Source organism: Terrapene carolina, unplaced genomic scaffold (assembly GCF_002925995.2).
Source record: "Terrapene carolina triunguis isolate 2854851 unplaced genomic scaffold, T_m_triunguis-2.0 Scaffold93, whole genome shotgun sequence".
In the NCBI taxonomy this organism is placed as follows: domain Eukaryota; kingdom Metazoa; phylum Chordata; order Testudines; family Emydidae; genus Terrapene; species Terrapene triunguis.
This window is the reverse complement of record NW_020664444.1, coordinates 15,229,624-15,241,977: the sequence shown is the minus strand read 5'-3', so window position 1 is coordinate 15,241,977 and position 12,354 is coordinate 15,229,624. Positions and strand designations below refer to the sequence as shown.

Below are 12,354 nucleotides of genomic sequence, written 5' to 3'. Positions count from 1 at the left end.
TCCTGGGCTTATTGAAAGTCAGTGACAAAACTCTGACCTTGGTGGGACCAAGAAAAGTGTTTTTGTTTACATCGGTGTGTTACGTGCTATTTTTAGAGGAGGATGTTTGCCACCTTGCTTTTGTCCTTGCTAATGGATAGCATGTGGGACTGCAAGGTAGAAGATGTGCATTCTCTTCCTGGCTATGTTATTGAATTGTGTGAAGTTGGGCAGAATCTACTTCAATCTACCTCTATTTCTTAGTTTCCCTGTATGTGATGTGGGCATGATGCTGTACCATGAATAAGTACTCCAGTCTAAGCTTATCAGGGTAAGGGCTGAACAGCTGCTAAGTATCCAAACGTCTTCCAAAAGGCAGGTTGGGGGCTAGAGCCACCTTCCTTTACTGTAGAACCTCGTGTATTGCAGAAATAACCTAAAACCATCATGGTGGTGCAAAGAAACCAAAAGGAAACATTGGGCCTGGGTGGGGACCACTAGAAGAAAAATACCTCCCCTCGTGCCTGCCTGGCACCAGCTGTGCTGCAGTCCCTGGGGTGGAAAAAACGTGCCTCCGAATCTGCCATGGGCATTGCTGCTAGCTGGGAGCCAGAGGCGGCGGGGCAGGTGGGGAGGGGCTGTTCCAGCAGCAGGCCGGGGCCGCTGTAGTAGGCGCGCACCGCCCGCCGGAGGGGGTTGTACTATCCCGGAACTTGGGGAGGGGGAAATTGGCGGCGGTCCCTTTAAGGAGACGCGTCAGTGGCTTTCTGCCCTGCCGGCGGTTACTATGGTTACTGGCGCCGGGCGTAGGACGCGGTGGCCGGAGCCGGAGGGACGGGCCCCGAAACAGCTCGTGCTCGCCACCCTCCGCTTTGCGCAGAGGAGCCCCCGGGCGTTGGCCGGAACCCTGGGGACCGAGCAGGGGGGCCCGGGCTTCCCGCTGGGTGGTGGGCGACCTAGCCAGCGTGGAGGGGAGCCAGGAGCTTCGTGCTGCCCGGCCAGAGACCCTCGGGCGCAGCTGTTCCTAGGCATCCCATCTTGATTTTTCTTCCCGGTTTGTTGTGGGTGCGGGAGGACCGAGAAGCCAGTGATGATACAGTCGCCTCGGGTGTCTTTGCAAATGTAGCTGAGGAGTCGTGGGTAAATTGCTATCTCCTTCTAGAGAAGTTTTCTAGCTTGGAGAAATTAGTCTCAGGAATCTCCACACCCTGCTAGCTGTAACAGAACCGCAGCTTGGGCTTGCAGGAGGTTTGTAATTGTCCACCATCTTTTTAACTAATATAATTTTACACTTGCTTTAACCAAATACCCACGAGGGTTTAATGAGTGTGTTTTTAATTGCCCCTGAATCATTCCTACCTAATAGAGCATGTAATATTACTGCCTTACAGAATCAGGAATACTAAGCCATGAAGATTTAACCAGGAAACAGTGGGAGTCATGATTCTAGACCACCACATGGTTCTGTGATATTTTTTTTTCACATAATCCTCTGGGGTCACAAATATGTGGCATTACCTTATTTCCATAAACTGTCATACTGTGTGTTATAGGTATCAGGTGAATCTGTAACCCATTATTCCCCCAAAAAGTATTAGTGGAATCTAGTGCATTCCTGCCACCCTCATTTCCCTAGAACAGTGGTTCTCAACCTTTCCACACTACTGTATCCCTTTCTGATTTGTCTTGTGTACCCCAAGTTACATTTCACTTGGTTACACAATCAGACATAAAAATACAAAAGTGTCACAGCACAGTGTTATTAAAAAAATGCTTACTTTCTCATTTTTACCATATAATTATAAAATAAATCAATTGGAATATAAATATTGTACTTACATTTCAGTGTATAGTATATAGAGCAGTATAAACAAGTAATTGTATGAAATTTTAGTTTGTACTGACTTTGCTAGTGCTTCTTATGTAGTCTGTTGTAAAACTAGGCAAATATCTAGGTGAGTTGATGTGCCCCCTGGAAGACCTCTGTGTACCCCTAGGGGTACATATACCCCTCGTTGAGAACCACTGCCCTAGAGGCTCATGAAACATCTAACACTTTTACTTTAAATACTTTTAGGAAATGGTTGCAGTTACCATACAGCAATAAAACTTTCTAAAAATATTGTTTTTAGGGGCAATGAGGGGAGAGAAATCAGATTTTTATCATGTTGTTTGCTTTTTATGTTTTCTTTTTCAGTTAAATGAGTTCAGATTTTGAAAACTAAACCTCTGACGTAAAAAAATAGGCAAAAGAAGCTAAAGCCTTTTGTTCAGAAAAACGTAGCTTTGAGGCAATTCAGTGGCAATGGCTAAAGATAAGAAGAAAGATGGCAAAAAAACAGAAAAGTTGGCACCTGCCCCTCCTCTTCCACCTGAGCCTTCATTAGAAGGTATTTCTTCAGTTCAGCTGTCATGTGTCCAAACATCATTGAATCAAGCGGAGGAAGCACAAGCAAGCCCTTTAGAATCCCAAGAAGAATCAAAAGAGATGGAAGAACCTCTGATCCAAGAAGCAGCTCAGTATTATGAGGAGCCTATTCTAACTCAACTTATTGTAGAAAAGTATGTTAAAATATGTCAGTTTAGTTAAAAACACATTCACTAGATGAGGACTTACTATTTAAGTACCCGTGGTGTGCTTGGTATTGTACAAAACATACTCATAGACATGGCTCCTGCCTTGTGGAGTTTAGAGTCCAAAAGGCAGATAGACATCAGACACAAATGCACTGCAAGACAAAGGGTAGTGGTAACTAGAATGTGTGTGTATGCACAAAGTTGTCTGCTCCATTTAAGACCCACTGTGTGGTAGAACACCAGCAGACTGGCTGTGCAAGGGGTGTTGGCATAAATTACTGAAAAGAGGGTGCCAATGGGGATGGGCCTACATGATTAGAGTTCAAGTGGCCTTAATACCCCATAATAGCAGTGCTTATTATGGATGGAGAGCTGTATTGCAGCCCTGTGCCCTGGCTCTAGAATCTTGCTTCCCTACCTCATTCACACTTCACTTGCATAAAGCCTGATTCTTCTTGCTTTATTTGCGTAAAATGAATTTCACTGTAAGTGTACATGTAGTTTTCTATATAAAGTGAATACACTAGTGTAATTACATAATATTTGGTGCTGCTTATCATTTAGGGTGAGGTGCATAATGCGCATGGGGATACCCACTTCCTGCCAGTACTTTGGTCATGAAAGGGGAGCAAGCCTGATGTTCCACCCAGTAGCAAAATACAGTATATGCTTTCACCCCACCTCTTCCAGAATGGGAGCTAACAGATGCTAACAATGTAATTTGGCTTTTATCGGAAAGTAATAGTCATTATTTTTAACTTCTGTTGTTTCTGGTTTACTTGTAGTGATTTGATTATTTCATCATTAGTTTGTTTTCTTTGTAGCTATGAAGGAGAAAAAGTCCATGGATTATATGATGGAGAAGGTGTAGCATATTTTCAGGGAGGAAATATATACAGAGTGAGTAGATCAGCATTCTGTTTATGGGTACATCTTTGGCAAGGCACTAAGGGTACGACTTCACAGCCTGTGGCAGCAAGGCTCCAAGCCTGGGTCAACAGACTTGGGCTTGCGGGGCTTGTGCTACAGTGCTAAAAGACATTGCAGTTCAGGGGGTTGCATGGGCTTTAGTGCCTGAGTTCCAGCCTGAGCTACAAGGTCTACACAGCTATTTTTACTGTGGTAGCGCAAGCCCTGTGAGCCTGAGTCTGTTGACTCAGGATTGGAGGCTTGCTGCTGCTTGCTGTGTAAATGTAATGGGAAAATTCTTTCCCTGGAGGAGGACATGCTGCTACTCCCTTTGACTTCATTGGGAACTGCACAGCTAAAATGTATGTGTTTTGAATAGTGGATTCTGTAGTTTCTAAGGGCTGCTGACATTCAAAACCTAGTTCTTTTAGTGCTGATAGAGGGGGTTTAATTAGAACGTTACTTCTCCTCAAACTACTTAATAGCTATAGACCTAAGTTGTGATAAAGGAATAAAAACAATAGTATGTGTATTATTTTGAAGGGCATGTTTTCCGAAGGGCTCATGCATGGACACGGGACTTATACATGGGCTGATGGAGTGAAGTATGAGGTAAAGTGCAATGTAAATAATTTTAAAGTATCATACAGCTGATTACAATCTATACCTGCAAATTATAGGAAAGCATGTAGGTTAGATGATTGCAGGTGGCAATAGCAAACTTATTGTAGTGGCTGTGTATTAAATTTAAAGAACACAGAAAATGTAACTAGAGTTAGTTGTGTTTTTTCCTGTTTGTGCACTGTGAACAGGTGCCTTTCCCAGCTTGCTCTACAAACACAGTGCATGCACTGTAAAGTCCAAACTTGCCTCCTTCCTGTGGTTTGGCTTTTTTACAAAAAAAAAATCAACAATAAGATAACATACTGTGCAACTCAGAACTTCTCCTTGGGCTTGGCTGCTCCTAGGGCCCTTCCTTCAGGACAGCTCAGCCCACACCCTAGATACTGTCTCCCACAAACGTTTACTCTCATCTCCCCTACATCCAGGAGGAGTAATGAGTACTGCTGTCTCACTTGAGAGAGTAATCAATTTATAATTTAATCTCTTAGGGGAACTTTGTTAAGAATGTGCAGATGTATAATGGCAGTTACACATGGCCTGATGGCAGCATGTATGAAGGAGAGGTGAAGAATGGAGTCAGGCATGGCTTTGGCATGTACAAGTGTGGCACCCATCCAGTTTCATACATTGGCCAATGGTGTGAAGGCAAAAGACATGGAAAGGTAAATAAGAAAAGCACTGATGAAAATATCATCTGGACCAGTGACATCTGGGATGAAAGACAGAGGGTTAGCACAGGGCTTTTGCATCACTTATGTGGGGGACTTAAGTGGGACTCAACTGGTACATAAGCCTTGAATTATCCTAATGAAGTATCTCTGATGTAGCATATGTTAATTAAAATGAGTGGTCCTGGTGGGGCAAGGCCTTCTTTTCTATTAAAAGGGATGCATTGTGGGAACACCCCAACTTTCTGCTTTAATATTAACTAGTAAATATATATGTTACCTGCCCTTTTAGGAAGCTCGAATTAGATGGTGACCAAGCTGATCAAGAGGTGAAGAACCAGAGGCTGTTGCATAAATAGTGGCAATAATGGCACAAAATACTTTGCTGAAAGAGCAGTTAGCCAAAGCCCGCTCCCCAAATGTGCTGAAGATAGTAGCTTAAGTATGACAATAGCTAAGTCTTTAGTCTAAGTACTGTGGGATTAGCATGCAGGCCTAAATTTTCAAAAAAGCTAGTGATTTTGTGTGCCCAACTTCAGATACCTTAAACTGGCCTTATTGTAAGAGGTGGGTTCTCAGCATTTTCTGAAAATCAGGCCTCTTTAAGATGTTTCAAGTTGGACACCAATAAATTGTGGTACCCAAAATCACTGGTCACTTTTGAAAATGTAGGCCCTTGCACATCATCTCTAAGAGGCACTTGAATAGCACAGGATGCTCTAGATGTTCACCAACAGGCCAATCTGGACGCTCACTTCTGTATGGTTGTGGAGTTTTTGCTCTATCATAATCATACAGTAACTCCTAACTTAACGTTGTAGTTATGTTCCTGAAAAATGCGACTTTAAGTGAAACAATGTTAAGTGAATCCAATTTCCCCATAAGAATTAATGTAAATGAGGGGGGTAGGTTCCAGGGAATTTTTTTTCACCAGACAAAAGACTATAATATATATAATAATATACACACACACACAGAGTATAAGTTTTAAACAAACAATTTAATACTGGTACATAGTGATGATGACTGTGAAGCTTGGTTGAGGTGGTGAAGTCAGAGGGTGGGATATTTCCAGGGAATGACTTACTGCTAAATGATGAACTAGCAATTGGCTGAACCCTCAAGGGTTAATTCTCACACTCTACAAGGCAGCAGGAATGGAGGGAGGGGAGAGAGCATCGCAGACAGAAACACACACTGTGTGTGTGAGAGAGAGATGCGCATTTCCCCTTTAAGTACACTGCCTTGTTAATTAGATCAGCGTGCTGAGACTGCAGCTGCTGCTGCCAGCAAGCTCCCTCTGTCCTGAGCCCTGTCGTGTGTCCCCCCCGCTCTTTGGAAGATGGAGTAAGTGGGGTGCAGGAACAGGGGGGAGGGGGACACCCTGACATTAGCCCCCCTCTTCCTCCCCCCTCCCCCCCCGCACAGCAAGCAGGAGTCTCGGGGAGGAGCTCCAAGGCAGAGGGCAGGAGCAGCACATGGCAGTGGGGAGAGAGACAGCTGCAATTGCTAGCCTGCTGGGCAGCTGCTGCACAGAGAACTTAGGGGAGCGGGGAGCTGATATGGGGGCTGCTGGTCCACCCTGGTTCCAAGCCCCCACCAGCTAGCTGCAACGGGCTACTCTTCCTGCAAGCAGTGGAAAAAGCAGGCGGCTGCTAAACGACATTAGAAGGGAGCATTGCACAGCTTTAAATAAGCATGTTCCCTAATTGATCAGCAACGTAACAACAAAACAATGTTAACCAGGATGACTTTAAGTGAGGAGTTACTGTACTACATGAGGGTGTTACAACAGTGTATTAGTGGATGTTTGTACAGAGTTTGAAATATGTAAAGCTCTATACGGACTACATTTTATTATATATTTATTCAACCTTCCAGAATGTTGTCCTTGTTTCTGCTCAGTCATGAGTAGTGGGAATCTTTGAGTATCAGATGTGTCTCGGAATCCTTTGTGACATTTGTCATGTTGCCTCATTTGAAGCACATCTGTAACCGGTACAAAGGATTCTGGGGTACATTTGAGATCTGTTCTTAAAAGTACCTATTGCAGACAACTGAGCAGACCAGAAACACGATATGGAGGAAGAAATGACACTGACAGAACTGTCCAGAGGAAGAGAACAGAACAATTAGGGCAGCATCCCAGTTGTGTCCTATGCCTTCTGAAGGATGCCATTGCAGAACTGGCTCTAGAAGTTAATGTGGAACTCTGGATGAGTCAGAGTACTGCTGCTTTATCTCCGTCTGTTTACTGTAGTTAATAGATTCTGAGGTCAGAAGGGACCACAGTGATCATTTAGTCTGACCTCCTGCATAACACGGGCCATACAACTTCATTGAAATAATTCCTGTTTGAACTAGAGCAGATCTTTTAGAAAAACATGCAACCTTGACTTAAAAATTGCCAGTGATGTAGAATCCACCCCAACCCTGATAAATTGTTCCACTGGTTAATTACCCTCACTGTTAAAAATTCATGCCTCATTTCCAGACTTAGTTAACTCACAGCTATAGCGGATTCAGGCCAGGACATGGAACTCAAACCGCTTTAGTGGCACTGATGAATGATCTCCTCCTGTCAGAGGACAGATGTCCATTCTCATCCTTCTGGGCCTGTCTGCAACAGTCAACAGACCATGAGGTACTGCTGTCTCACTTGAGAGAGGTTGCAGGGGCCCAGGGTAATGTGCTGATATAGTTTGAGTTCTCCCTGGAGGACTCAAACTTTGTACTGATGGGGAAACTGCACCTCCACCCACTAGTCCACTCACTTGTGGAGTCCCAGAAGGATCATTTCTCTCTCTACAGTCCTTTTCAACATTTACATGCAATCACTAGGTGAAATGGTCAGATGTCAGGAACTCAAGTGCCAGCAATATCTAGATGACATACAGCTCTACCTATTCCTCACCACATACAACTACACCACTACCACCAAGATGGCCTTCAACTCATGAAGAACAGCAAGCTGAAACTGAACTCAAGCAAGACAAGTGATGCTGGTGGGTAGAGGAAAGCATTTGGAAGAGCCTGCAGCCATGGTGTAATCTCCTTTGGTTGAAGATACACACCCACAAATACTCAATTTGGTCTGTAGTCTAGGAATATTCTTGGATTACTTGCTGATGCTGCACTCTCACATAGCTGCATCTGCAAGTAATGCTATTTATCGTCTCCAATGGCTAGGAGACTCCATCCTATACTGGTAGATGATGACCTGACCTCAGTTATTCACACCTTACTCACTTCTCGGCTGGACTACAGCAGTGTGACAAACCTGGGCATGAAGTTTTCAGCACCTAGGAAACTCCAACTAGTGCAGAACCGCACAGTGTGTCTCCTCCACAACATAGGTCACTGCAAGCACATCAGACCTGTCCTCCACTTTCTACATTGGCTTTCCACAGAATTTTGAATTAAATTCAAGGTCTTGGTCCTTCTCTTCAAGGTGCTCCATGGCCTTGGCCCAGGATATTTAAAGAATGCCTAAAGCTCTGGGATGCAGGCCATGGTCTCTTCTAGCACAGTGGAACTCTTTGCAATAAGAGTAGAGCTTGTCTGTGTGGGAGACAGAACTTTCTTGGTAGCTGTGAAATGAACTCCCCCAGGAACTAAGGATCATCATTGCGCTCCAAGTATACGCGTTTCTTTGACCTTGCCTTCTTTAACATAAATCATAGCAACACATGTTAAAAACAAAACAAAAAAACAAAAACCTACCAAAACAAAACACTTCACTGCACATGCTTCTCCAGGTGGGGAGAAGAGGAGAGAACAAACACATAACCAATGTAATTCATATCACTTGATGCATTACTGAAAGCTGTTCACATACTATGGTGATAAGGGCAGTATAAGAACCTATATAGAATAGAATAGATTGGTGAAAGCATTCCCAAAGGGTTTGAGGCCACTTAGCATTGTTTGGCTAAATGTAATTTTTAACATTTTTGAACACCTAAATGCTTGGTCTCTCTTAGTATGTAGCTAATGTTGGTGAAAATAACAGGATATCATTTTTTTTAAATTTTAGACTCTCAGTTGCTTTTAACATAAATTGAGTCTGTTTTTTTCTTAGCGACTGCTGAGGGAATGTTTGAATACAAGTGGTAATTGGTATATTTGGCATATACAGGGGTGATGACAACTTTTTATTGGGGGGGGGGGAGCTAGAATTAAAAAATAAGAAAATTAAAGCTCTTGAATATCACTTTGTGTAGTTTTGAACCAAAACTAAATTTGTCCACTTTTAATAAAGAGAGGAAAAACAAGCTGCTTATTTCAAACTCTGCTTTTTCTTTCTTAATCCAATCCTCAAATTTTGGGGTGAGCTGAAGTCCATCCAAGTTCCCATTTGTCTATGTCCATGGTATATAATGTTACCTGAAAACATTTATGTGAATATTTAGGTATTGATTAATTAAACCGATCATACTCTTTGTTTCAGGGTACCATTTATTATAATCGGGAAGGTACTTCCTGGTATGAAGGTGACTGGGTAAACAACATCAAAGACGGCTGGGGGATAAGATGGTAGGTATAACATGTTTGTTCAGCACATCTTCAGAATTAATTTATTTTTATTTGGCACACACAGTCTAATCCTTTGTTCCGTGTACTGGGCCTGATTCTCTACTGCCTTGCAGTTTGTGTAGTCATTCAGAGATATACAAAAGGGTGAAAATGCTACCAACTCAGAATGGTAGAATTTTATATTTATCTTGCCCTTCTTTGCACAGGAGTAAACGGCTATACCAGGCCTAGTATATGGCTTTAATTTTTACTTGGGTAAGCCTTTTTCTTCTTCATTCCTACAAAGAAAACAACTAAAGATAAAACAATTGAAGACTGGCAGCAATAAACTGAAACATTTATTTAAAAGAATTCTTCTTGATTGCATGGCAACATCCCTCATTCCCCCCTCACAAACAAATGAATTCTTTTGTGGGATTGTGCATGAGAAGGTGTTTTGGTTGATTGTTTATGGCATGCTGTCCTCAGACAAATTTTAGGATAACTGAGATTTTTGGTAATATCTTCTGAGGTTTGACAGAATGTGAAGTCTTCATGCACTGACATCAGACTTCACCACACAAATGCTGATGTGGATAAATTGCTGACCAACACCCCCAATTATCAATGTTTACATTTTTTACATCTGTACTCTGTTAGCTGATCCAGATCACAGCCTTCTAAACCTACTGGACACCTTCTCCAGTTACAGACAGCAGGTTAGCTTTCTCAAGGCATGCCAACAAAGCAGGATGTCAGTCCCTAGTTTTTTGTGTGTTGGAGTTTGACTTCAAAAGATACACGCTGAGCCCAGTTTTCAAAGTCTGCTAAGCCAGTTGCTCTGAAGTTTTGCATGTCCCCGAGACCTTTGAATTATTGGAGTCTTGATATATTATAATTGATATTTATTATTAAGTGTAGTCAACTGGGAATGTTTTCCTTTAGGTAGTATATATTGCAATCATAAACAAAGGAAAAATCAGAATGTAGTAGTATCAACATTGAAAATCTATCCCAGTATTACTGTTTTTTCCCAGCAATAAGATGTAACTCTTGTTATAAATTGGTGGATTTAGGCCCCTAACTGCCATTGTACCTTGTTAGTGTATATGATAGCTGAGTAATTAACTTCCTTATTCATTTGGTTTCTTGTAGTTATAAATCTGGAAATATCTATGAAGGTCAATGGGAAAAAAATGTGCGCCATGGGGAAGGACGGATGAGATGGCTGACGACTAACGAGGAGTATACTGGACAGTGGATAAATGGCATACAGGTACTACACCACTTTAATTCAATACCTGACTCTTACACCGGTAAGATTAGATGCATCGATTCATACAGGAGTAAAGAAGCTAAGTATGATTCTGCTAATTGTAGATACAGGAGTGTGTTACTCATAAATTGCTTTTCATGTTATTAGTTATAACTAGCAAAAGTCTAATATTAAACCATGCTGCTGACTTGTTTTTATGAAAAGGTAACTTAATTTTACACACCAACCAAAGGAAAATATAAATCCTTCCCATAATAAAAATTAAATCTTTTTGGCTGCAGGATATTTAGAAAGAGGCTTTAGAGTGAAAGCTTAGGGTTGGTGTAAGTGGGGGGGGGGCTTACCCAGTCCAGCACTGGATTGTGCCACTACCTCAGTTCCCCCTTCTTGGGCTTTCCTAAAACTGGACCCAGCCATTCAGAAGTCAGATAACACCCCTTCTTGGGGTCTGGTTTATTAAAACAACATCATAGTTTAAAGTATCAATTTAAATCAAAACAATTCTTTCCCTGACTCTACATTTCCTTAGGCTGGACTCAACTGTTCTTTCCCAAAACCCAGCTTCTGCTGCCTGATGTTTCCTCAAACCTCTTCCTTGGGAGACTTCTGCTCCTGCCTCTCCATCTGGCTGATGTGGAGTTCCCCCTTCTAAGTCCTTTCCCCTGACCCTGGGTCCCTTTCAGGAGTCTTCTTACTCCCTGCAGGTCTCCCTCCCTTCCTGAACTGAGCTGAGTAGACTCCCTTTTATTAGTCTTAAAGCCTATTATGTTGGGGAGGCAGCTGGCAAGGTGGGTCTGAGCCTAACTCTTACAGGGCCAGTCTACCCAATTATGTTTCTCCCCACTCCCCAGTTAATTATATAGAAACAGGTTTTATATTTCATATAAACTTCAGTGAAAATGAAACTGTTTACATATGCAGGTCATTTGTATAGTTGATTTTATTTATGCTAATGTAGACCTCACTTAGTTAATTCTTATAGCTTAGTATATAAATTCAGTATTTTAAGACAGTTAAAAGTGAAAATATCACCTGGTCTGAGTGGTGACCTGAAGATCTAGCTCCCTAGTGTCCTCTCCTGTGAAAGAACCCATGGAAACAGGCTGGGGTTGGCGTAAAACTCCATTAGATTCCCCTCACCAAGTCTTCCCCCATCATTCTGTTGGGGTGAGCGTGGGGGTGAGCTGCTTCCTTTTCACCCCCACATAAAATGGGCAGAGAGTTTGGCCTCCAGAGCAGCACAGCTCTCCTAAGAACTGGTTCTGGGACCCTGCCCTGGTTGCTTGGCAGGGCGCACAGACCAGGGAATGACATCTCTAAACTGTGGCCCATTTTCTATAGGAGACCAGCCAGTGAAGGCTGCCTGGAGGATGTGTTGAATTAGTTCATCCCCTGAGGTGCTGCTACCATGCCTCCTGGTGGACTTTATGTCCTGAGTTACCTGGGAGGAGCTAAGGTAACCTGGGGATAAATCAAGCCCATTTCACTGAATTAGCAACGGTAACCCTAAAACAAAACAAAGTCTAGGTAGTTCCATTCCTTTGTATGAATTTAGATCTGCACCAATAGTAGCTCTTTGGAAAGTTCTTGTAATGGCTTGTTTTTTTTCAGCATGGGTATGGTACCCACTCCTGGTTTCTGAAGAGAATACCTGGGTCTCAGTATCCTTTGAGGAATGAATATGTAGGGGATTTTGTAAATGGGGATCGTCATGGACATGGAAGGTTCTTCTATGCCAGTGGAGCAATGTATGATGGAGAATGGGTTTGCAATAAAAAACATGGCATTGTGAGTATCGACAAGTGA

The 12,354-nt window shown here is 42.6% G+C and overlaps 1 protein-coding gene across 1 annotated transcript in view; it reads left to right on the top strand.

Moving 5' to 3' along the window:
* The first annotated feature begins 973 nt into the window (after positions 1-973).
* LOC112112514 (radial spoke head 10 homolog B2-like) overlaps positions 974-12,354 on the top strand; it is a 42,065-nt gene continuing 30,684 nt past the window's right edge. The window contains exons 1-8 of the mRNA XM_026650791.2: positions 974-1,227; positions 2,177-2,541; positions 3,381-3,456; positions 4,009-4,077; positions 4,578-4,751; positions 9,208-9,293; positions 10,428-10,548; positions 12,160-12,335. Of these exons, the coding sequence (XP_026506576.1) occupies positions 2,285-2,541; positions 3,381-3,456; positions 4,009-4,077; positions 4,578-4,751; positions 9,208-9,293; positions 10,428-10,548; positions 12,160-12,335 (959 nt within the window). The 5' untranslated portion in view covers positions 974-1,227; positions 2,177-2,284. The remainder of the gene's footprint in view (positions 1,228-2,176; positions 2,542-3,380; positions 3,457-4,008; positions 4,078-4,577; positions 4,752-9,207; positions 9,294-10,427; positions 10,549-12,159; positions 12,336-12,354) is intronic.